Here is a 26,068-nt window from a genome sequence, read left to right as displayed (position 1 = left end):
GCTCACCTCTACTATGTGAAAAAGCAGATTATCACATTGTATGTACAGCATGATACCAATTTTGTTCTTTTGTTTTTTAAAAGGTAATTTTCTTCTTTGTGCTTTTCTAAATTTCACAATGTACATGTACATGTATTACTTTTATAATTAAAATAATATGATAAAATTACTGATTTATTATACATCACAAAACTCTTGATTACTGTATTTTGATATAAAATATACAATTTTCCAGTCAAATATACACTTCCATATTTAGGTGAGTAGAAATAATCTTAGGTTAAATACAGGTTTCAGATGTATGTGTTCAACACAAAAAGGATATTGAGAAAAATTTTTAGATCATTTCAAAAGACCACTTTAAGCTAATAAGCATAGTTTGGAAATTTCTCACTGAAAAGCCAGAACTACATAACCACTTAAGAAAACATTTAAGGGCCGGCCCCGTGGCTTAGCGGTTAAGTGCGCGCGCTCCACTGCCGGCAGCCCAGGTTCGGATCCCGGGCACGCACCGACGCACCGCTTCTCCGGCCATGCTGAGGCCGCGTCCCACATACAGCAACTAGAAGGATGTGCAACTATGACATACAACTATCTACTGGGGCTTTGGGGAAAAAAAGGAGGAGGCTTGGCAATAGATGTTAGCTCAGAGCCGGTCTTCCTCAGCAAAAAGAGGAGGATTAGCATGGATGTTAGCTCAGGGCTGATCTTCCTCACCAAAAAAAAAAAAAAAAAAAAGGAAAACATTTAAAAATTTATTATTCTAATCCATTAGTTGTTTTGCATTATCTTTAGATGATCTCTTTCTAAGTAAAATTTATTTTCTGAATATTCAAATGTGACTATTTCTTAAAATTAAAACATCAAAATGACCCCCAAATATTAAATATTATAAAACTGCAGATTATCATTTATGCATGGGAAATAACCTAATGAAAATCTCTTATTTACTGATGAATAGCCCATTTAGTCAAAGAAGATTATATGTATCTCAACGTTGTCATTCTAAAAGAACAAGACATCAAAAAGAAAATAATAAATTAATTTAGTGTATTAAATTAGCTGCTTCTGCCAATACAAGAAAATATATGTGCTAAATAAAAATGGATTTAAGTTTATAACTGAAACTTCCTTCGCAAAATATAATGGTCCTCTACTAGCAGAATTTGAATATTACAGCTTTCCAGCTATATTTAAACAAAAATAATTAAAAATTCAAATAATTTAGAATAAGTGCTTTATTTTTTAAATTCCCACAAAAACTGAAACTATCCTTTACATCAGTTGCAATAGCAATAAAAATTAGAAATCAATTTGCTATAACTCTCGAAAACACTTACGAGCATAAAACAAAACTAAAAGAAACAAAAAGAAAAAACTAAGTACTCTTTTTAAATTGAAGATAATCTGACTGTGACATAGCTACCTGCAGATGTACAAACAGCAAATGCATTCAAAACAGTGCAAGATTTAACTAATTTAGGACAATATTCCAAACAATCCCAACCCAGTTTTCAATTACTTGCGCAGGTTTATATAGTCACAAAAAGTAAATCTCTCCTAATAAGTAACCAGCTGATACCAATTCAGAATACTCCCCACCAACACAATAACTATGGAAATCACGAGGTATGACTAGGGGAGAAAAAAGCAAAACTCAGCATAAAAAGTGTATATACTTCAACATAACTGCAATATATTTCTACTTCGGTGTGAAAAAAAAAATCCTCTAAACTATACATCTAAAAGAAAAGCAAATGTATCATTTCATATTCTTTTTCTAAATTTAAAAAATATATACGTAATCTTCGTTTTTGATAAGTTCAAATATGAATTGATAGTAGGGTAATTGGATTCTTTAAGAAAGCTCTATAGAAGAGATGAATACAACATACTATATCTTCTTTAAGAAGTATGAGCTGAAATGTTAGGCATTCCTTGTGTTGTTTCTGTGTTTAAGGAATGCTGTTCTTGGAAACAATGGCTTGGAAAAGAAATACTGAGACCAAAATACATTACTACAGGATCTCTATAAAAGGTCACCAAAACTACCCTTGTTCCTGAAATCAGGGAAAACGTTTTTAGAATTTACCTTGCTAGAAAAAATGCTACCACTTTTCTTCCTTTTTCTTTTTTCTGATTATCACAATTAAGCATCAGAAGATTTTTCCCAAATAAAGACTGATGTAAATGTTGATTTCAAGGGCAAACAACTTTCATAAGAGTCTATTTCTCAGGCATTTCACCATTTGTTGAGACCAAGGCAGCACTGTTCTGGTGTGAATTGTCACTGGCCTCCTATGAAGTGTCCCTTCTGGGAGATTCCTGGGACCTGAAGCTGACTGGCAGATGTAGGCCTAGCAGCACTTGGTGGCTTCCTAGAGGAATTAGATGGAAGTCTGTGACGACTACTCTCCTCACCAGAAGTAGATGAATGTCTTTTTCTTCCAAATTCCTCATTAATCGGGGGCTGCAGATTATGAAAGAAAACACAGTGATGATTTTACTACTTCTCCTCCCTTCAAAATCTAAGGCCAGACTTTTTCAACAAAGAGGGAAACTATGTTGGTGCTTGAGTAGATTTTATTAATATAACGAAAACTTCACAGCAATTTAAGGTATTAAACTTAAATTTCCTCCCCAGCTAAATCAGTCTACCTGTATTTGTTCATTCTTTCACTCAACACGTTTCTTAAGTTTCTTTATGTTTTTGGGCTTGAACTACATAGTAGGGCATAAGCTTAAGGCTGGGTTCCCTGCTTCCAAGAAAACGTTTCTGAGAGGCTATTTTTCTCTTTTATTCTACTTCTGTCAACTGCAAAGCATTTATAACTCTAGTCTTCTCCTCAGCCCTAAACTCCTATTCTAAGCTTGCTTGAATGGTAACGTTTAAAAGATAAACGAGAGCAGCAGGGGAAAAAAGAGATACCAAGCCAAATAACCCTCAGCGAGTTTGAAGGTTTATCTAGGATTTCTAGGATAAGGAGACTGGAGAGCATTATTGATAGTACTAAATTTAAACATTTTCCCACATAAATACTCATAAAGCTCCCAAATCCCCTCAGATCGCACGCAAGGGTGGAGCAGGTAGGGAAAAGAGATCCTGGATTCAAAAAAAGTCAGCTTTTTAGGCCTTTCCAGTTACAGAGACTTGAGAAGCTAGAACTATACAGCACAAGACTAATATTGTTATGTGAAGACAAATTATGACCATAAGCTCTTTCTCTCACTTTCCATTGCATTTAAAAGCAGAGGCCTGAATTCTTAGCTTCCGTTCAGACAGGGCAACAGTCACTATTATAGAGCAGGGAAGTCTCTGTGACAGAGCTGGCTCGGCCACTCTAGAACACAGCTCTTAATTCAGAGACACAGGCACTTCTATTAACTCCGTCCCTGGGCCATCAAATCCATCCACACAACACTATAACACAGAGCACAATACCGAGCAGAGATGGATCTAGCCTTCCTCTCACCTCTCTCTCCTGCTTCTTTTTCATTCTTCCTCTTTCCTTATTTCTCTTTTCTCTTCTTCATCCTTTTCCTTTACCTTCTTATATTCACCTCATTCTTTTTTTAAATGCTTTCCTTTTCCTCTTGAAATCAAATTGTTTAAAGCCTACTTTTCTGTCTCAACATGTGCATATAACATTCTCGCCCTAATTTTATTATGCGGGAAAACCTAAATCCATGTTACATCCACACATATTATGAAAACTACAGGATAAAGGTACATAAAAGCTGAAAAATTTTCAAAGTGTTTTTCAAACATATCCATATAAAAGTTACTAAATCTATAAAATGTTTAATTTAGGAGCATATAAAAATTAAAGTGGCCTGACAATTGTACTGTAGTTGTAAGACATTAACATTTGGAAAATCTGGGTAAACAGAGTAGATGGGAATTTTCTGTATTGTTTTTGCATCTGTTTTAAAGTTTCATTTCAAAACTGGAAAGCTAAATTTTCAAAATAAAAAGTTAAAAAAGAAAAATTGTAAAATTAAAGTTAAGAAAGTCACTGATAGCTCAAAAAATAAGAGTAATAAAAAGAATACAGAGGCAAGGACTTAAAACTTACATCAACACGGAAGTCTTCTAACCTCTTAAAGCTACAGAGGTATTCCTGAAGTTTTGGGTCAATCAACTGTGTCTTAGATTGAGAATATTTTAGATAAGCCCAAAACTTTTCTAATCCATACAGCTGACCTAATAACAAAGAAGAGTATACATGATAAGTTATATAGAATTTTAAAGAAATGACTCATATTGAACATGATCCTACCAGCAATAAACCATTTATCTCCCAATATACACTTTATCTAGATCTTGAGACAAGATCTAGACAATGTAATGAATAATAGCAGCTAACATTTGAGCATTTACTTTGTAACAGGTATTATTTAAGTTTCTTGTTATATATTAAACTAATTTGAACCATATACAACCATATACAACCCTGTAATATAGGTGCTCTTGTATTTACTGATGAGTAAACTGAGGCTAACAAGGTTAAGTAACTTACCCAAGGTCACACAGTTACTAAGTAGTGGAAATGGAATTCAGACCTAGGGATCTAGTTCAGAGCCTGCACTGTTACCCATGTGCTATTCTGCCTTTCCAAGCACACCTGCTGATGTTAACAGAATTTTCATGTCATGGAATATCAGTGAGTAGTCATGTTTGTCAAGGGAATAATGACAAAACACAACTCCATAAAGGAAACACTTGGGAGCAGTTATTTTTGCACACCTCAGAGTAAAGGCCTTCTTACTATATGGTGCCCCACCCTTCATCAAGAACCATAATAGTTGCCTGAAGGTCTTAAATCATCTGCCCTGAAGAAAAAAGTTATGAACTCCCTCCCTATTTATTGACAGACTCAGGTTTACAATTTCCAAATGGAAAAAGATTATCGTTTTGTTTTGTTTTACCAGATTCGTAGTCTTTTTTGGTTTCTTCTTGGAAATCCTTAAAAATTTCTTGTCTGAATTTTTTTTCCAGTCCATAACTATAAAACCTGAACAGACATTCTAATCCATACCTGTGAAAAAGAAATAAAAAGTTCATAATAAAATTTTTGCTATGACAATGCAAACATCTCATATTTAGCAGCATTGATACAAGCAAACATGGCACAAATAATCCCAAACAAAAAATGTTTAAATGTATGTAATTTTTAGTATGCAGATTTTTAGCTGAAGTGATAATTAGTAATCCATAGCTGGCTTTGCTATTTTTGTTGACTCAGCCATAGCACCTCATAGAGGTATACTGGGAACCTGCAGGATGAGAGGCAGCCAACTAGAGTTGGTTTTTTTGGACAGAGGATCTCTCCCTGGTATTTCTGAAGAACTGGTCAAAAGATTTAGTGACAAATTGGGTACATTTTAGATTTTTCCCAAACTAAGGTTTATAATAGTGTTTGTGCATGGTATTAAATGCTCTTAAATATAATCTTTACTCTAGAAAGATAAAGACCATACTCTTGTGCCCTAGATCCTAGGTGTAGTTGACCCATTCAACTATAAACGGATGAACCTAATTAAATGGCTCCTAAGAGATCCTTCTTGCTTTAGTTATAAAGTACATCCAATAAAAGATGTTTTTCTAAAAGAATTGTATTCACAGGGCTGGCCTGGTGGCGTAGTGGTTAAGTTCGCACGCTCCACTTTGGCTGCCCGGGGTTCGCAGGTTCAGATCCCAGGCACGGACCTAGGCACCGCTTGTTAGGTCATGCTGTGGCAGGCATCCCACATACAAAGTAGAGGAGGATGGGCGCAGATGTTAGTTCAGAGCCAATCATCCTCAGCAAAAAGAGGAGGATTGGCAGCAGAAGTTAGCTCAGGGCCAATGTTCCTCACAAAACAAAAAAAAAAAAAGGAAGAAGAAGAATTGTATTCACTACATAAATCAGAAAACAAATTTCCTTGTTTCCTCCTATACCTACCTGGAGAACCTGAAACAAGTTTTGGACAGTGGATCAGCACACCACATGGGCCCAACCTTCAACTGATAGTGATGAGCAGAATCCATGAGAGTGGACAAGGTCAAGAGGACTGCAGTAAAAGGACCACATCTAGCTCACTCAACTAAAACATGCCACAATTAAAAGATTCTTCACTTAGAAGTCTTAAGTTGTTCTGGGTGCCTTGGTAGTGTAGAAGCTACGGTTTCTTCATTACTGTTAACATAATGTTGCCTGGCTGTTATTCACAGGAAGAATTCACAGGTGTGTGTGGGTGTGTCTTTTGTAACCAGCTTATTTACAAGATGGAGAGTGATGGTCTGCTCAGAAGAATAAATAGGTTTCCTGGCAAGAAGCCAAGAGAAATATGCACAGCTACCAATCCACATGCTAACCTGAACTCTTTGCCTTGGTAGCCATAAGTGGCACTATTCTTTGAGCTTGTATGACTGAAGAACTAAAGGAACACCAGCTCAGAATGATAAATCTGCCTTTATACTCCTCTTAGAGGATATTATATTGATTATCAGTGGTTCTTAACCGTGGCTACATATAAGAATCATCTGCAGAGCTTTTAAAACATATGATCCCCAGGCCCTGCTCCAAACCAATGAAATCAGAATCTTTGCCGGTGAAGCCTAGGAGTCTTTCTTTCTTTCTTTCTGGAAAGCAGAATTGAGTACTTTCGGTTTTTCTCAAGTAAATGACATTTTAGAGGAATGTGAGAATACTTAGATTATTGGCAACGCCAATAGACTACTATAATATTTAGATTTTTACTCTTATTTTTCAGCAAACTAATTCCAAAGACCAGAAGTATCACATTAATAACATAACCCAAATATGCAGCTTAACTGCTGGATGGAGGAACAGGGGCAAATGACTAGCCTCTCAGTTGTCATTTACTCACTTACCCCTCACTGTGAGATAGCTTAGATGAGTGGAAAACATAAAGGCTGAGAACCAGAAAGAACTGTATTTGAATTCTAGGCTTGTAATTTTATCCCTGAAAATGGGGATAATAATATCCTACTTTTCAAGAATAGATAATATTTGTTAAGCCCTTAGACCAGAGCTGGCACATTGAGGATATGTAATAAATGTTATTTCTCTCCTTCCTTCCTGAAACCATCTTACTGCTACTTTCAGTCAATGAACATTTAGCACTGATCTTCCTAATTATAATACCCAGTTATTGAGCACTTACTATGTATCAGGAAACATGTTAAGTCATTTACGTGTTCTGTTTCATTTAATCTTCACAATAACCCTATGAGGGTATCTACCATAATTTCCCCCACTTTATAGATAAAGAACCTGAAGCTTACTGGGATTATAACTTGACAAGATCACAGTAAGTTAATGAGCTGGGACTCAAATCTAGGTCTGATTTCAAAGCCTTCAAGTGCTTAACCACTGCGCTATACTTCCTAACGAATAGCTAATCCAGTCTAGTCATGAACACTGTAGAAACAGACCCAACATTATAAAACGGTGTTAAAAAGCTTTTAGAAACATACACAGAATATACAGGAACACAGAAGAACTCCTAACCTAGACTTGGGTAGGAATGGGATCAAAAAAGTTATTAGAAAGTCCTGAGGAACAAACAGAAATTGTTTGCATAAATAGCACAATATGCTGACATTAATAATGGCTTTCAAGCTTTTCTAAGCCCAATAGTAAGAAAAATATTTTACCTTGTGACCAAGTCAACACAACACTCACATATGTGTGTACATAAAAGCATATATAAGTTTTGCAAACAATTCTTAAATTTGCATGAATGTATGAATTGTGAAACAATGTTAACTGCACTATGTTCAGTGCAGTCTGATATTTTCTACTGTATTTTTTTAAGCAAGTCAGAACCACTAAATTGATTGCACAGCCCACTAATAGGTAGCAAACCACAACTTGAATGAGGACATCAAGACCAGAAATGTCAAATTTTGCCTTTTGTGCCAACTCTGGTAAACTGGCAGTAGCTATTAAAGCTATGATAAGAAGACTATAAATCTGAATTCAAGAACAATCTTGAACAGCGCTGGGACTAATTAGAGATGTCAGTAATGGACAAATAGAGGTACACATGCCATGTATCTGTATTCATGATCAAGATGAAGATTCTAGATGGAAATTACATGGGCTTTATTTTTATACAAGTCAGTGCAAACAATTTTTTTTCAGAAAAATTTATTTGCAGCATCTTATATTCCTCTCAAAGGTCAAAATATCTGATTAACAATATATTCTTATTTGAGATTTACAAGAGGAATCCATTTTTAGAACTTGAAGAAGGGTAACTTAGGTAAATATTCAGTGGAAAATTATCTTTTTTCTTCTTTCCATCCCTCCTTTTCTCCCTTTTCCCAGGAATAAACAGCTTGCGTGAGTCCACTCTATGTTCCTTCTCACCCTCTCGGTCTGATCTCTACTCAGCCCTATAGGCACTCTCAAAATTTCCCCAGAGCATTTTTCAAGGAAGCAAGGTCTCACCTGGACAAAAAGAATGAGTTAGCAAAGCAGAGAGGAAGAAGAGAAGCAGCAGCAGAAGTAAGATCATGTACAGATTGCTAGAGGCCAGAGAGCTCGGTTCATCCAGAGAACACATAGTTCTGTACCACTGTTGCCCAGAGGACTAGAGAACTCGTAGCAAAAAAATGAGACTGGACAGGTGAGTCGGGACATATCATGAGAGGCCTTACCTTTTCTTGGCTCAAGGAATCTTAACAACTGGTTTGGCTCTAAGCATGTATCAATTTGGGGATGTATACACCCATGCAAGGGAAGTTGTAATGGTGGGAGCAAGAGAGAGAAAAATCTCTTTCAAATTTCATTTAGCCTTTGTGCCAGCCCCTAACATGGTTCCAAATGATCCCACCTCCTGGTATTCACAACCTTGTGTAGCCCCCTCCTACATTGTACCAGGGTTGGTCCGCGTGAATAATACAATATGGCAGAAGTGATGATATGTCACTTTCAAGTACAGGTTATACAAGACACCTAGGCTTGCTTCCGTCTTGGAAGTTCTCTCTCTTTCTTAGGTCACTCCCTCTGGGTGCAGTCATGTTGTGAAACACCCTATGGGGAGGCCTATGTGGCAAGGAACTGAAGCCTCCTTCCAACAGCCATGTGAGTGAGCTTGAAGAGGATCCTCCACTGAGTCAAGTCTTCAGAGACTGCAGCCCGGTGCAACACCTTAACTGCAATCGCATCAGAGACCTCAACCAGAACCACCCAGCTAAGTTGTCCGTGGAGTCTTGACCCTTAGAAACTGTGAACTGTAGAAACTGCAAATGTTTCTTGTTTTAAGCTTATGAGTTTTGGGGTAATTTGCTGTGCAGCAATAGAAAACTAATATAGCCTTCCCTCCAGTTATGTTGTACTACTTTCACAGTTCAAAATCGGGCTACTTCAGTACTAGTTTTTAAATTATTTTTTTAAAACTCCCTCCAAGTGTAAAAATATGAGAAAATATTTGACCTGTAGTTTTCTTTTGCATCTTCCCAAGCAAGTTGTCTAAATTCCTCATACATTTTTTTATTGAAGTGATCTCTGAGGAAAAAGGACCAGAAACGAAAGAGGGTATTCATTTCTTGGGACTGGCCAATTCCCAAGCGTTTCCTCTCTGGAAAAAGTTAAAATAATAAAATTATTTTTATTAAAGATACTTATTAAAGTCAAAACAGTAGACATTTTATATATAACAACTTTATATATAATGTTTTATGTAACTTAAAGAAAGCTGAAACACATTAATCCTCAAAATGTATTTGGGTTTCTTCTAAATAAAGGACAAATATTAATCCATTTTCTGACTCACTGCTCAAATTTAAGCATTTGTCAATAGCAACAAGAACATACTAAACTTTATCTCCTAACGTATCGAAGCTACAAAATACATGAATAAAGAATCTATATAAACACATTTACTTAAGGTAATTATAACAAAATAAAAGAATATCTTAACCTGATAGTAAATGTCACAATTTGAATTTTTTAGAATTATATTTTAATTTTACATATAGCTACGTAAAGGACAAGCATCTTACCACTTAGGCATCTTCGACGATACTTGTGGTACACTTGTTGGGTAAAGCCATTTTCCTTCAAAAGTTCACGAGATGGGTGCTGAAATTTTGGGAATGACTGAGGAGTACATCCGTAACTTCCTACTAGTGGTGCACCTTCTGAAGGCGAAGCATTTGAACTGCTGTTTGAGGAGGAGGAAAAAAGCCTTCAAACTGAAATATTAAGAACCAAATGTTTAAACCAATTTGCACTAATTGTTTGTTATTGAGAGTCTGAGCAGTGAAAAAGACATTAGTCTCTAAACTCTCCTAAACTAATGACATACAAATCTGCATATGAATTGCAATTTATGTCCAACACACAGGTAAATCCAAAAGTTGATAAAGAACATGGTTATAAGTTCTCAACTAAAACAAAAAGTAGAAGCAGATAATTGAATAGCTAGCTTATTCCTTTTCTAAATCCATTATTAATTTAGTTTAGATTAGTTTATTTTTTTCTTACAGTACTGGAGAAATTTTCAGTTTTCATGAGTAATTAGGTTAATGATGTAAATTGAATAAGTGGAAATGAGGGATAAAATCTGGCACAAAGGCAATAATTTCATATCCCAAAGACATACCTGCAATTCCGTAAATCAGTTCCACTTCTGAAATATCTCCTAAACCTGTCTTCTACTTTTCATTTGCACTCCATTATTTAAATTTAAGCTTTCCTCCTCTTTCACTTGAACTGGTCTCCTTGTTTGTCTAACTCCCTCCTCTATCTTGCCACCAATGTGATCTTCCTAAGACATTGATCTAAATCAGTGGTTCTCAATGGGTGGTCTGTGGATGCATGGAGGGGTGCCCAAGAACCTTTCAGAAAATCTGTAAGGTAGAAACTATTTTCATAATAATACTAAGGTATTATTTGCCCTTTTCACTGTGTTCACATTTGTACTGATGGTACTAAAGCAATTACAAAACTGCTGATGCAAATTGAGGCAGTGGCACCAAACTTTACTTACTAGTGATTGTATTATTCACTGCTATGCACTTGCAATTTTTAAAAAATGCCAGTTTCAACTTAAGATGCCCTTGATAAAGCAAAAAAAAAAATTAACTTTATGAAATCTCAACCCTTGAGTACATATCTTATTGTGTGTGACAAAATGAGACAGAAGCTTTAGTTTTGCCAAATGAAAAGTTCTGGATATGTTTCACAAGGTGAATAAAACTTAACATTACTGAACTGTACACTTAAAAATGGTTAAGATAGTAAATTTTATGTTGTGGTTTTTTAATCACAATTAGAAAAAAATGAGATGGAAGCATAAAGCACTTTTGCAGCATATCGAAGTAGGATGGCTGTTGCTATGGACTGAATGCTTGTTGAATTCCCAACCCCCAATGTGATGGTTATTAGGAGGTAATTAAGTCACGGGGGCAGAGCCAAACTGTTTTCCACAGTGGCTGCAGCATTTTATATTTCCACAAGCAATGCACAAGGGTTCCAATTTCGCTACATCCGCACAAACATTCATTTTCAGTTTTTTTGACAATACATATCTGTATCAGTCAACTTAGGCTGCCATAACAAGATATCACAGACCGGGTGGCTTAAACAACAGAAATTTATGTTCTCCCAGTTCTGGAGGCTAGAAGTTCAAGATCAAAATGCCAGCAGTGTTAGTTTCTGGTGAGACCTCTCTTCCTGGCTTACAGAGAGCCACCTTCTCAATGTGTCCTCACATAGCCTTTCCTCTGTGTATATGCAGAAAGAAAGAGATCTCGGGTATGTCTTCCTCTTTTTATAAGGACACTAGTCCTATTGTATTAGGGCCCCATCCTTACTACTTCATTTAACTTTATCTCCTTAAAGGCCCTATTTCCTAATACAGTCACACTGGGGGTTAGAGCTTCAACATATAATTTTTGAGAGACACAATTCAGTTTGTAACACCATCCTAGGGGGTGTGAAGAGTTATCTCATTGTGATTTTTGATTTGCATTTTTCTAATGATTTAATGATGTTGAGCCTCTTTTCATGAGCTCATTGGTCATTTGTATATCTTCTTTGAAGAAATGTCTATTCAAATCCTTTGCCCATTTTTGAATTGGGTCTTTTTGTTGTTGAGCTGTTGGAGTTCTTTATATATTCTGGATATTAATCTCTTATCAGATGTATGATTTGCAAATATTTTCTCCAATTCAGTAGGTTTTTTTCACTCTGATAGTATCCTTTGATACAGAAAAGTTCATAATTATGACGAAGTACAATTTATCTATTTTTTCTTTTGTCGCCTGTGCTTTTGTGTCATACTCAAGAAACCACTGTTGAATCCAGGGTCATGAAGATTTTTCCCTATGTTTTCTTCTAAGAGTTTTATAGTTTTAGTGCTTAAGTTTAGATCTTTGATCCAGTTTGAGTTAATTTTTTCATATACGATCTAAGGTATGGATCCATCCTTTTGCATCTTGGGTATTCAGTTTTCCCAGCACAATTTGTTGAAAAGATGGTTCCCTCCTCCATTGAACAGTCTTAGCACCCCTGTTGAAAATAAATTGACCATATATGTGAGGGTTTGTTTCTAGGCTTTTATTCTATTCCATTGGTCTATATATCTGTTCTTATGCCAGGATCATACTGTTTTAATTACTGTAGCTTTGTAGTAACTTTCAAAGTCAGGAAGTGTTAGTCCTACAATTTAATTTTTCCTTTTTAAGACTGTTTCGGCTTTTCAGGGCACCTTACAATTCCATATGAATTTGAGGAAAAGCTTTTCCATTTCTGTGAAAAAGGCTGCTGGAATTTTGATAGAGATTGCGTTGAATCTATAGATTTCTTTGGGTATTATTGATGTCTTAACAATGTTAAGTCTTCCTATCCATAAATATGAAATGTCTTTCCATTTATTTAGGCCTGCTATAATTTTCTCAGCAATGTTTTGTAGTTTTCGGCATACAAGTCTTTCCTCTCCTTGGTTAGATTTATTCCTAAGTATTTAATTCTTTTAGATGCTAATGTAAATGGAATTGCTTTCTTAATTTCCTTTTTTTTTTTTTTTTGTGAGGAAGATCAGCCCTGAGCTAACATCCACGACAATCCTCCTCTTTTTGCTGAGGAAGACTGGCCCTGGCCTAACATCTGTGCCTGTCTTCCTCCACTTTATATGGGACGCCGCCACGGCATGGCCTGACAAGTGGTGCGTGGGAGTGCACCCGGGATCTGAACCCGGGCCGCCAGCAGCGGAGCACACGCACTTAACCACTACGCCACAGGGCCAGCCCCCTTAATTTTCTTTTCAAATTGTTCAATGCTGGCATATAGAAACACAACTGATTTATGTATGTTTTGTACCCTGCAACTTTGCCAAAATTGTTTACTAGCTTTAGTGTCTTCCTTGCTGATTTGGGGGGATTTTCTATATATGGAATCATATTATCTGTGACTAGAGATAGTCTTAACTCTTCCTTTCCAATTTGATGTCTTTTCTTCCATTTTCTTCTCTACTAGCTCTGGCTAGAACTTCCAGTACAACACTGAATACCAATGGCAAAAGCAGCTATCCTTGTCTTGCTCCTGATCTTAGGGGGACAGCTTTCAGTATTTTACCATTGAGTATGATGTTAGCTGTGGGTTTCTCATAAATACTTTTTATCATGTTGAGAAATTTTCCCTCTAACCCTAGTCTTCTAAGAGTTTTTAATCATGAAAGGATGTTAGATTTTGACATATGCCTTTTCTGTGTCAATTGGGATAATCACGTAGTTTTTTCCTTACATTCCTACATCCAATGTAATGTATTACATTGACTTTCTTATGTTGAACCACTTTTGCATTACTGGGATAAATCCCACTTGGTCATGGTGAATAATTCTCTTAATATGCTGTTGGATTTCATTTGCTAATATTTTGTTGAAGACATTTGCATCTATATTCATAAGGATTACTAGCATGTAATTTTATTTTCTTGTGCTGCCTTTATCTGGTTTTGGTATCAGGATAATGCAGGCCTCACAGAATAATTGTTCCCTTCTTTTTGATTTTTTGGAAGAGTTTAGGAAGGATTAGTGTTAATTCTTCTTTAAATATTTTATAGAATTCACTGGTGAAGCCCTTTGGTGCAGAACTTTCTTTTGGAGGGGGGTTTGATTACTGATTTGATCTCTTTACTTCTTATAGGTAGGTTGAGACTTTCTATTTCTTCTTCAATCAGTTTAGGTAATTTGTATGTTTCAAGGGATTTGTACATTTCTTCTAGGTTACCTATTTGTTGATGTATATTGTTCATCGTATTCTCTTATCTCTGTAAGGTCAGTAGTAATGTCTCCATTTTCATTTCTGATTTTAGTTATTTGCATCTTCTCTTTTTCCCTCGGCAGTGTAGCTACAGAAAGGTTTGTCAGTTTTGTTGATCTTCTCAAAGGATCAACTTTTGGTTTCACTGATTTTCTCTACTGTTTTTCTCTTCTCTATATTGTTTATCTTTGCTCTAGTCTTTAATATTTCCTTCCTTCTGCTAGCTTTGGGTTTAATTTGCTCTTCTTTTTCAAGTTCCTTAAGATGTAGTGTTAGGTTACTAATTTGTGATCTCTATTCTTTTTAAATGTAGGCATTTACAGCTATAAATTTCCCTCTGAGCATTGCTTTCTCTGCATCCCATAAGATTTGGTATGCTGTGTTTTCACTTTCATTCATTTCGAAATATTTTCTAATTTACCCTGTGATTTCTTTGTTGACCCATGGGTTAAGAGTGTTGTTTAATTTCACATACTTTGTGGATTTTCCAGTTTTCCTTCTGTTATGGATTTCTAAGTTCATCCCATTGTGGTCAGAGAAGACACCTTGTATGATATCTCTTTTTAAATCTATTGAAATTTCTATTTTGGTGTAACATATGGTTTATTGTGGACAATGTCCCATGCATACTTAAGAATACGTATTCTGCTGTTGTTGGATGGAATATTTTAAATATGTCTGTCAGTCTAATTAGTTTATCACGTTGTTCAAGTCCTCTACTTTGTTACTCCTCTTATGTATGGTTGATCTATGCATTATTGAAAGTAGGATACTGAAATCTCCAACTATTCTTGTAGAACTGTTTATTTCTCCCTTCAACTGTGCCAATTTTTGCTTCATATATCTTGAGGGGGCTGTTATTAGTTACATAAATGTTTATAATTGTTATATCTTCTTCTATATTGAGCCTTCTATTGATATATAATGTTCTTATCTCTTGTAATCTTTTTGGATTTAAAGTATATTGTGTCTGATATTAAAATATCCACTCCACTCTCTTTAGGTTACATTTGCATCTTTTTCTATTCTTTCACTTTCAGTCTATTTGTGTCTCTGAATCTAACATGAGTCTCTTGTAGACAGTATACAGTTGGAGCATTTTTTTTAATCAATTCTCCCAATCTCTGTCTTTTGAATGGACAGTGTAATCTATTTACATTTAAAGTAATTACTGATAAGGAAGGACTTCTGCCATTTTGCTATTATTTTTCTATATACCTTATAGATTTGTTGTCCCTCATTTCTTCTTTTGTGTTTTTTTCCTGAGTAAAACATTTTGATTGCCTTCTCATTTCCTTTTATTTTATATTCTATAGATCTTTTCTTTGTAGTCATCATGGGGATTACACTTAACAGTAACTCTGCTCTTATACACATCCGATCCCCGCTTTTTGTTACTGATGTCACAGATTAAATCTTTATACACTATATACCCAACAACATAGATTACTAATTTTTTAATGCATTTGTCTTTTAAATCACGTAGAAAGTAAAAAGTGGAGTTACAAATTAAATTACAACAATACTGGCTTTTATAACTGCCCATGTATTTACTGTTCCTGGAGATCTCTTTTTTTTTTTTATGGCTTCATGTTACTGTCTAGTGTCCTTTCATTTCAAACTGAGGACTCTCTTTAGCATTTCTTGCCAGGCAGGTCTAGTGGTAATGAACTCGCTCAGCTTTTTTTTTCATAGACTTTATCTTTTAGGGTAAATTTAGGGCCACGGCAAATTGAGTGGAAGGTACAGAGAGTTCCTTTACACCCTCTGTATTCCCTGCTCCCCACACCACAGCCTCCCCCACTATCAATACCCAGCACATCTAGCCTCACAGTCGTACATTTGTTATAACTGATGAACCTATACTGATACATCATAAATACCCAAAGTCCATAGTTTACATTAGGGTTCACTCTTGGTGTTGTATATTCTGTGGCTTTGGACAAACGTATAATGACAAGTATCCATCATTATAGTATCATACATAGTATTTTCACAACCCTAAAAATTCTCTGTGTTCCACCTATTCATCCCTTCCTCCCCATAACTCCTAGAAATCACTGATTGTTTTACTATCTCTATAGTTTTATTTTCCAGAATGTCAAATATTGGAATCATACAGTATGTAGCCTTTTCAGATTGGCTTCTTCCACTTAGTAATATGCATTTAAGCTTTCTCCATGCTCATTTCTTTTTAGCACTGTGTTATATTCCACTGTTTAGATAAACCATAGCTTGTTTATCCATTCACCTACTGAAGGACATCTTGGTTGCTTCTAAGTTTTGGCAATTATGAATAAAGCTGCTATAAACATTCATGTGCAGGTTTTTGTGTGGACATAAGTTTTCAGCCCCTTTGACTAAGTACCAAGAAGGCGGATTACTAGATCATAAGGTAAGAATATGTTTAGTTTTGTAAGAAACTGCCAAACTGTCTTCCAAAGTGGCTGAACCATTTTGCATTCCTACCACCAATGAATGAGAGTTTGTGTTGCTCCACATCCTCACCAGCATTTGGTTTTATCAGAGTTCAGGATTTTTGCCATTCTAATAGGTGGGTGGTAGAATCTCACTGTTGTCTTACTTTACAGTTCCCTGATGACATATGATGTGGATTACCTTTTCATGTGCTTATTTGCCATCTGTGTATCTGCTTTAGTAAGGTGTCTGTTTAGGTCTTTGGCCCATTTTTATTCAGGTTTGTTTTCCTATTGTTGAGTTTTAAAAGTTCTTTGTTTATTTTAGATAACAGTCCTTTCTCAGATTTGTCTTTTGCAAAAATTTTCTGCCATTTTGTGGCTTGTCTTCTCATTCTCTTCACAGTGTTGTTTGCAGAACAAAAGTTTTCCATTTTAATGAAGTCCAGCTTATTAATTTCTTCCTTTATGGGTATTGCTTTTGTTGTCATATCTAAAAAGTCATCATCCAGGGGCAAGCCTCGTGGCGTAGTGGTTAAGTGCGTGCGCTCTGCTGCTGGAGGCCCGGGTTCGGATCCCGGGTGCGCACCGACACACCACTTGTCAGGCCATGCTGTGGCGGCGTCCCATATAAAGTGGAGGAAGATGGGCACAGATGTTAGCCCAGGGCCAGTCTTCCTCAGCAAAAAGAGGAGGATTGGCATGGATGTTAGCTCAGGGCTGATCTTCCTCACAAAAAAAAAAAGAAAAAAAAGAAAAAGAAATAAATAATAAAAAGTCATCATCCAATCCAAGATCATCTAGTATTCTCCTGTTATCTTCTAGTTTTATTAGTTTTGTGTTTTATATTTAGGTCTGTGATCCATTTTAAGTTAGTTTTTGTAAGAATGTAACTGTCTAGAATCTTTTTTTTTTCTGCACGTGGATGTTCAGTTATTCCAGCACCATTTGTTGAAAAGACTGTCTTCACTTTGCTCCTTTGTGAAAGACCAGTTGACTATATTTATGTGGGTCTATTTCTGGGCTCTCTACTCTGTTCCACTGATGTATTTGTCTATTTTTTTGTCAATACTACACTGTCTTGATCACTGTAGCTTTATAGTAAGTCTTTTTTTTTTTTTTTAACTTTTATTTATTTATTTATTTATTTTTTTTCCTCCAAAGCCCCCATAGATAGTTCCATGTCATAGCTGCACACCCTTCTAGTTGCTGCATGTGGGACACGGCCTCAGCATGGCCGGAAAAGCGGTGCATCGGTGCGCACCCGGGATCCGAACCTGGGCTGCCAGCAGCGGAGCGCGCGCACTTAACCGCTAGGCCACGGGGCCGGTCCCTTTATAGTAAGTCTTGAAGACAGATAGTATCAGTCTTCCAACTTTGTTCTTCTCCTTCAACATTGTGTTCACTATTCTGGGTCTTTTGCTTCTCCATATAAACTTCAGAATCAGTTTGCTGATATCCACAAAATAACCTCCTGGAACTTTGATTGGGATTGCATTGAATCTGTAGGTCAAGTTGGGAAGAACTGACATCTTGACAACATTGAATCTTTCTATCCATGAACAGGAGATAGCTCTCCATTTATTTAGTTCTTTGATTTCTTTCATCAGAGTTTTGTAGTTTTCCTCATATAGGTCTTGTACATACTTTGTTAGATTTATACCTAAGTATTTCTTTTGGGGAGGATAATAATGTAAATAGTATTTTGCTTTTAATTTCAAATTCCACTAATTCATTGCTGGTATATAGAAAAGTGACTGACTTTTGTATATTAACCACATATCCTACAATCTTGCTATAATTGCTTATTAGTTCCAGGAGCTTTTGTTGATTATTTCTGATTTTCTACATATACAGTCATGTCATTGGTAAACAAAGACAGTTTTATCTCTCACTTCCAAATCAGTATACTTTTTATTTCCTATCCCTCAGCTTTTGTTTATCTCTGAAACTCTGCCTCACTTTCACAGGGCACTTTTGCCAGATATAGAAATTTGTGGTTGACAGTTTTTGTTTTTTGTTTTTTCTCCCCAGGACATTGAATCAATTCACTGCCTCTGGCCTCCAAGAAGTCTGCTAGAAATTGGCTGATATATTTACTAAAGATCCCCTGTAGATAATGAGTCTCTTCTCTCTTGCTGCTTTCAAGATTCTCTCTGTCTTTGGCTTTTGACAGTTTGATTATACTATGTTTCGGTATGGGTCTCTTTGGGTTTATCCTAATTCAAAGTCACTGAGCTTATTAGATTTGTAGATGCATGTCTTTCATCAAATTTGTGAGGTTTTCAGCCATTATTCTTTCAAATGTTCTTTCTGCCCCCTTTTCTCTCTTTTCTTTCTCAGATTCCCACAATGTGTATATTGGTCCAGTTCATGGTGCCCTATAGGTCCCTTAGATTCTGTTCACTTTTCTTCATTCTTGTTTTCTTTCTGTTCCTCAGACTCGATAACTTACATTGTCCCATCTTTAAGTTTGCTGATTCTTTCTTCTGTGTGATGAAAGCTGCTTTTGAACCCTCTACTGTATCTTCCATTTCAGTTATTGTACTTTTCAGCTCCAGAATTCCTTTTTGGTTCCTTTGCGTAATTTCTATCTCTTTATTAATAATTTCCTTTTCTTCATACATTGTTTTGTTATCTTTGTCTATGTCTTCCTTTAGCTCTTTGAGTATCTTTAAAACAGTTGTTTTGAAGACTTTGTCTAGAAAGAATGGCATCTGGGCTTCCTCAGGTACATTTTCTGTCAATTTATTTTGTTCCTTCAAATGGGCCATAGTTTCTTACCTCTTTCAATGCCTTATGAGTTTCTGATGAACACAACATTTGAATCTTATAATGTGGTAACAGTGGAAATCAGGTTCTCCATCTTCCCCAGGGTTTGCTGTTTTTTTCAATTGTTGTAGGGTGTTTCTGTGCTGGGGATAAAACTGAGGTGAAAGCTTAAAGTCTCCTCAGGTCTTTTCTGAGCCTGCATCTGTCCTTGCGCATGTGCAGTTTTCTAAATTTCTCTCTATAAATGTTTGTTTTTGAATGTCCAAAAAAGTAGGACATTCAGACAGTGGAGATGAAACAATGACCAACAGACTCTGTATTTGCAACTTGTTGATCAGAAGCATTTAGCAGTCAGAACACAGAACTCCAATATTTGGAGGACAAGGTCCTTATTGCCCATCCTGGCTCCAGCAAGCCACACCAGAAATGTGAGATGCCATCCTCCCAAATACCTGCCACAGGGCTGGGGAAGTGGGAGATGGGTAGCTGCTACTGCACCAAAGGCTGACATCGATCAATATTAACCACAAGTTACCAGCCAAGCTTTCCCCTGGAAGCTTTAAGTGTTAAAATAGACTCCAGAGTTCCAAAATAGTCAATGCAGACAGTTTTTGCCAGTATAATTTTTGTCTAAGTGGAGAGACAGATTCCTGATCTTTCCCATTCTGCCATCTTCCTTGACATTACTCTCCTTAGTGGTTATTTTTTAAAATGTGATTTTTTTTTGAAACTGTATATTGAAATATGTCAACATTTATAAGTCTGCATAAGTCAGTGAATCAATTTTTCCAAATGACCAATGCATGATGTTACAAAAGCATGCATAGGCAAAAGATACATTCAAAGTGTAAGATAGTCCAATGGCTTTTAATGCAACAGAGTATGAAAAATTCACTGAATATAAAAAGGTCATTGATATGGTTTCAGATTTCACATTGCAACTAACTTTTAATAAACCACCACTTGTTCAGCTTTGGTATAATATCAAAGAATACCTACAATTATCTGAAAAGGCTATTAAAATATTTTTCCCTTTCCTGGATTTTATTCCTCCACTTCAACAAAAACAACAAATTACAAGAAGACTGAATATAGAAGCAAATATGAGAATCCAGTTATATCAAGCCAAACAAACAAATTTGCAAAACTTTAAAACAATGCCACTCTATTCAGGAAACTTTTGTTTTGTGAAACACAATTACATTTCATAAAAATATGTTATTTATGTTAACACATAATGGGTTTATGATCGTTCTTTTTAAATGAACAAATATTTAATTTTTTTCACTTTTACTTTTTAATTCAGTAAATTATATAACTCCTATAAACAAAAGCTCTTTGAGGTCCTCAATATTTTCTGAAAATATAAAGAGGTCTTTAGACCAAAAAGTCTGACAAGCATTTAACTAAATCATATCACTTTTGCTGTTCAAAATTTATTACCTACAGAATAAGCCCAATTTTCTCAGCAGGACATTCAAGGGCCTGATCAAACCCTGACTTAATTTTTACAAGAATCATTTCTCATAAAATCCTATTAATAGTATACTCATATCTTATGCTTCAGGCACAAATACGTTATTTGCCTTGTGCTACACCACCACATATTTTCACATTTCTGGTAACTTTGCTATCTCCTCCCTCATGAAATCCTCTACCTCTACTGACCTGTTGAAATCTTACCTATCCATCAAGACCGATATTACTGCCCATGCCAAGTGAAGTTTCTCATGACACTCCACAGTTGGGATGAATCTTCTTGCCTTTCTCATAATAACTGGTTTGAACATACATACACTAGAATTATATCTCAACCAGAATTCTCTCTCACACTAGACTGTAATCTCACTAAAGGCATAAAATATATCTCTCACATCTTAATAAACCATTCCACCAAATACAGAGCTTTTCATACAGTAGGTATTCAACAAAAATTTGTGGAAGAATGAGTAAACGTTTAACTTGCTTATGAGTAAGCAGTGGTACACTTAAACCCCAAACTCCAAGAGACACCTCTTTTTCCTATGTGGTTAATTAATATTTTACATGTAAATTTCCTAGGCTAATATTAATTTTCTAACCAAGCAAAACCATTTGAAATTTAAGAGTCTCTTGGAAAAGGATAAGCCTGCTTTGAAATGTCTCCATATCATTAGGAACGATTTAAACCAAACAATCAGTGTGCATTCACACCTCCAACACAAACCAGGAAAAAATTAGAGACATTAAGTTATACAGAGTAGTTCTATACTCAACACCATTTGTTCATACAAGGCTACAAAACAGCCTCCACATGGGGTAGGTAGTTTCATTCATGTGGTCATTATTGAGTGCCAACTATGTCAGGCACTGAGGTTCTACCATCCACGAATTTACTATCTGAAGAAGACATACACAAACATTTAAATAATGCATGTAAAACATTTAGCACAGTGCCCGGGGCATTTATTGAAAGAATGTAATAAGTATTAGTTAGCATTAAATAATTTCAGTATAATGACTCTACCTTTACTGACACACTTATCACAAAGAGCCAGAAAAAAACAGCTTTCAAAAGAAAGGGCAGTGAGAGATAAGGGAAAGCAAAGATAAAGAATTCCTCTCAGTACAATAGAAGGCAAAGTCACCTGCTGAGAAATATGGGGTACAGATAAGTTCAGGAGCATCCCCCTGTGAGGAAGTCAATTAGAGAAAGTAAAAGAATTGCAGATGACACTGGGGATCTAACTACAACTAGAGTACATTAATCTATACTAATATCAATCAGCCTAGGACTGACTTTGGCAACATTCTGCAGAGTAGGAACAAATATAATGGAAATAGATCTGGGTTTACTCAGTTTGAAACTTGGAAAGATGAGAGTCATAAAATAAGTCTAGGAGCAAGAATCTACAGTTCAACAAAAATTTATGAGACACACACTAAAAAAATTAAAACTCTTAATCAAAAGATAATGCAATAAACAGAACGAGACAGAGGACCCACCTACTGGCATGATTACAGCATAGACTGTAAAATAACTATGATTAATATGTTGAAGAATTTAATGGAAAAGGAGAACATGCATGAACAGAGAGAATTTCAGCAGAAAAACAAAAAATATTTTTAAAAAGTCAAATGCAAAATATACAAAGCACAATAGCAGAAATGAAGGATTCCTTTGATGGACTTTTCAGCAGACTGGACACAGCTAAGGAAAGAATCAGTTAACTTCAATACAGGTCAATCAAAATCATCCAGCGTGAACTACAGAGAGAAAAAGAGTAGAAAACAAGATCATCCAAGAGCTGTGAGGTATTAACAAATGGTCTAATGTACATGTAATTGGAATTCCAGAAGAAGGGGGGAAAAAAACAATAAAAAAACAGGGCAAAAAACATTTGAAGAGATAAAAATTTTCGTAATTGAATGAAAGACAACCATAAATCCAATAATTTCAGAGAACCACAAGCAGGATAAATACTTTGTATGTGTGTATACACACACACATATATACATACACATATCTCTGTATCCATACCACAGAATTCTATACTCAATGAGAATGTCTTTCAAAATGAAAAAACGTTTCCTGATAAACAAAAGCTGACAGAATTCATCGCCAATAGACCTATACAACAAGAAATGTTTAAGAAACGAAGAGCATTGCAAATGGTAAAAATGAAAGTAAATATATATATATTTTTTAATAATTTTATTTATTTATTTTTTCCCCCAAAGCCCCAGTAGATAGCTGTATGTCACAGTTGTGCATCCTTCTAGTTGCTCTATGTGGGACACAGCCTCAGCATGGCTGGAGAAGCGGTGCGTCGGTGCGCGCCCAGGATCCGAACCCGGGCCGCCAGCAGCGGAGCGCACACACTCAACCGCTAAGCCACGGGGCTGGCCCAAGAGTAAATATTTTTAAAATTTCTTTTCTCATGCTAATTACTTTAAAAGATAATTGTATAAAGAAAAACAATAACAAAGCATAGCACAAAGGATGGGAGGAAATGGAACTTTACTGTAGTAAGGTTCTTATACTATATGTGTAGTGGTGCAATATTATTTGAAAGCAGACTATAAGGTAAAATGTATATTGTAAACCCTAGAAGACCAGTAAAAGATAAGAGATGTAACTAAGAAGTCAATAGTTGAGATAAAACAGAATCATTATAAAAACTCAACTGATCCAAAAGAAAGGAAGAAAAAAGAACAAAGAATAGATAAGACAAATAGAATATAAGATGGTAGATTTAAATCCAACCACATCAATAACTAATGTAGATGGTCTAAACATATGAATGTTGATAGTGGGGAAGGCTGTGGTGTGGTAGGAGGGAAACCAGGGAGTATAAGGGAACTCTCTCTACCTTCACTCAATTTTGCTGTGAACCTAAAACTGCTCTAAAAACTAAGTCTATTAAAAAAATTCACCACTGGGATTATTGTAAATACTTGCCTGTCATCCCTGAATTAAGCCCCAGAAAAGTAGGGACTGTAGCTATCTTGTTCTCTGCTGTATACTCAGTGCCTACAAATGGCCCAACACATTGTAAGTCCCGGTTTTCCTGGTACATTTTACTTCCGGGGGAAGGTGGAGTGGTGGCTGGGAATGAATAAATCACTATATAGATGTATTATTAACAACAAAAGATATTAAGTGATAAAATATGAATCTTAAGAAACATATTCCCAACTAAATGTTAGAATTAAATGTTCTAACTAAACTAAATGTTATTGACTAAACATTTTTCACCATTATCTGTAAATGCACTGCTCCAATAAAAAATTCTCTGGGAAACAAACTCTCAAAATCGCTTAGAACACAAAAATAACTATTAGTATACAATTGGTGTGCAGAATAACATATACACATTTTATGTTTTAAGGCCAATATAGCTAACGAGAACAAAATGTGAAAGTATCAAATGAATATCACTGGAAAGATAGACTTGAAGATTTTCAGATCATGATAAACTCCTTAGCTTTTCTTTGAAGGAAACTAATTAATCCTTCCCTTCTAGTAACCAGCCAAAAGATATTTTTTCCTGAAGTTAAGTTTTCAATTGGAAAGTCAATCAGATAATTATTCTGAAAATATCTATATAAACACAAGATAGATTTTCAAGAAAAACACAAAGCAGTTAGCGGTAACTCACCTCTGCATCACTCTACAGGGCAAAACATACCATACTACATTGCATATAACTGGCACTACGAAAGGTTTGCTCTATCATCTCTTTTGATGTAAATAAGTCTTTTTCTTTTATTAAAGTTAAAGAAACACCATTTACTGCTAATAATCAGCTTATATAAATTATTTCCCCAAAAAGGAAAAATTCCAAAATAATAATGTTTTATTTCCATATTCTTCATATAGTTTGAATAGATTGTTTAGCACACTAGTTCATTAAGAACTTACTATGCCACTAAGAATCTGGAATCTTTCCAAAGATAATAACTTTCCTAGACCTAAATATTTTTTATCTAAGAGTACAAATTTGTGGAAACTAGTTTAAATGGAAAAAAATAATTGTTTTACCGAATTATTCCTCAATGTACTTATTGTAAAACTGTCTCACTTATTTCCCCTTCTCTGGCTTCTTTTTAATATCTTCATTGTTCTATAATTTGCTAACATATTAATTTTTAAATATTACCAAATATCTACTTAAGTATCTGTTTTGAACAAACTTAAAATCAAGAACAAAGCAAGTTTGACAGATATGGTACCTGACAGAGGATGTTCTTGGCCCATGATCTCTGGAATCCATTACCCAACCAACATGACACTCTAGAGGGGGATTTGTACTATGTCTTGTTTTTCTCTTTCTTGGACTCTAAAGAAAAAGAAGTCAAACATTGCAATTACTTTCAGTAGTGTGAACTTCACAAGTAAATTAAAACCCTCTGACTGTAAACCAACTCAAACATTTTCATACTGTGGATGACACATTATGAAATCATATGAAGTCACAAAACTCAAACATCTCACATACCAGTTACAAAACTTAACAAACAAGACCTTTTGCTAGTTTTCAACACAAGGATTAAAGGAAATACAACTTAGTATGATTTTTTTGTTACACCTCTGATAGACTTTAATTATACTACCCAACTGTAAAGAAGTTATTCCTTAACCTGAAAAAACATTGCTATGGTAAAATGTAATTTTTTAATGAATTCTTACAATCTAAAATATACATTTTTTAATGTGACAGAAACTAAAGTCTCATTCTGTAATGTGAAAGGATACAAAATGCAGGCTTTATATTCCTGGTTCTTTTTGTACCTTTACATCAATGACTTTTGATTCTTTAACAACAGGATAAAATCTTGGTGTTTTGTTTGGATCTTGTAACCTGGGTGTTCGAGGTGTTTTGGGTATCCCTGCAGGATAAATTCTAGGAGATTCTGAAACTGCTGCAGGCAATGAACGGGCCACTGTTGCTGAAGATATTTCTGAAACATGCAGCAGCTTCTGAGCCAATTCATCAGTCAAATCTGAGGAATAAAAAGCTGTTACAATATTTAGATGCTAGGAAAATATTTTACTTCGAGAACCAGGATAATTCTGAAATTCTCTACTCTCATAAGATTTTTTTTCATTAAAAA

At 35.4% G+C, this 26,068-nt stretch overlaps 1 protein-coding gene across 10 annotated transcripts in view; it reads right to left on the bottom strand.

Moving 5' to 3' along the window:
• Positions 1 to 783: 783 nt before the first annotated feature.
• The window catches only part of LARP1B (La ribonucleoprotein 1B), a 131,174-nt gene continuing 105,889 nt past the window's right edge, over positions 784 to 26,068 (bottom strand). For 3 of the 10 annotated variants that reach the window (XM_058550040.1, XM_058550034.1, XM_058550039.1), the window contains exons 13-19: positions 25,746 to 25,972; positions 25,187 to 25,293; positions 10,019 to 10,179; positions 9,450 to 9,594; positions 4,930 to 5,039; positions 4,077 to 4,204; positions 1,205 to 2,470 (exon numbers count right to left, since the gene is read on the bottom strand). In XM_058550040.1, coding sequence (XP_058406023.1) covers positions 2,288 to 2,470; positions 4,077 to 4,204; positions 4,930 to 5,039; positions 9,450 to 9,594; positions 10,019 to 10,179; positions 25,187 to 25,293; positions 25,746 to 25,972 — 1,061 coding nt within the window. In that variant the 3' untranslated portion in view covers positions 1,205 to 2,287. Of the gene's footprint in view, positions 2,471 to 4,076; positions 4,205 to 4,929; positions 5,040 to 9,449; positions 9,595 to 10,018; positions 10,211 to 25,186; positions 25,294 to 25,745; positions 25,973 to 26,068 lie in introns of those variants that run through there. The other 7 variants (XM_058550036.1, XM_058550044.1, XM_058550037.1 and 4 more) reach the window with 6 other exon arrangements.

Source organism: Diceros bicornis, chromosome 11 (genome assembly GCF_020826845.1).
Source record: "Diceros bicornis minor isolate mBicDic1 chromosome 11, mDicBic1.mat.cur, whole genome shotgun sequence".
NCBI lineage: Eukaryota > Metazoa > Chordata > Mammalia > Perissodactyla > Rhinocerotidae > Diceros > Diceros bicornis.
This window is presented reverse-complemented; position numbering and strand designations above follow the sequence as displayed.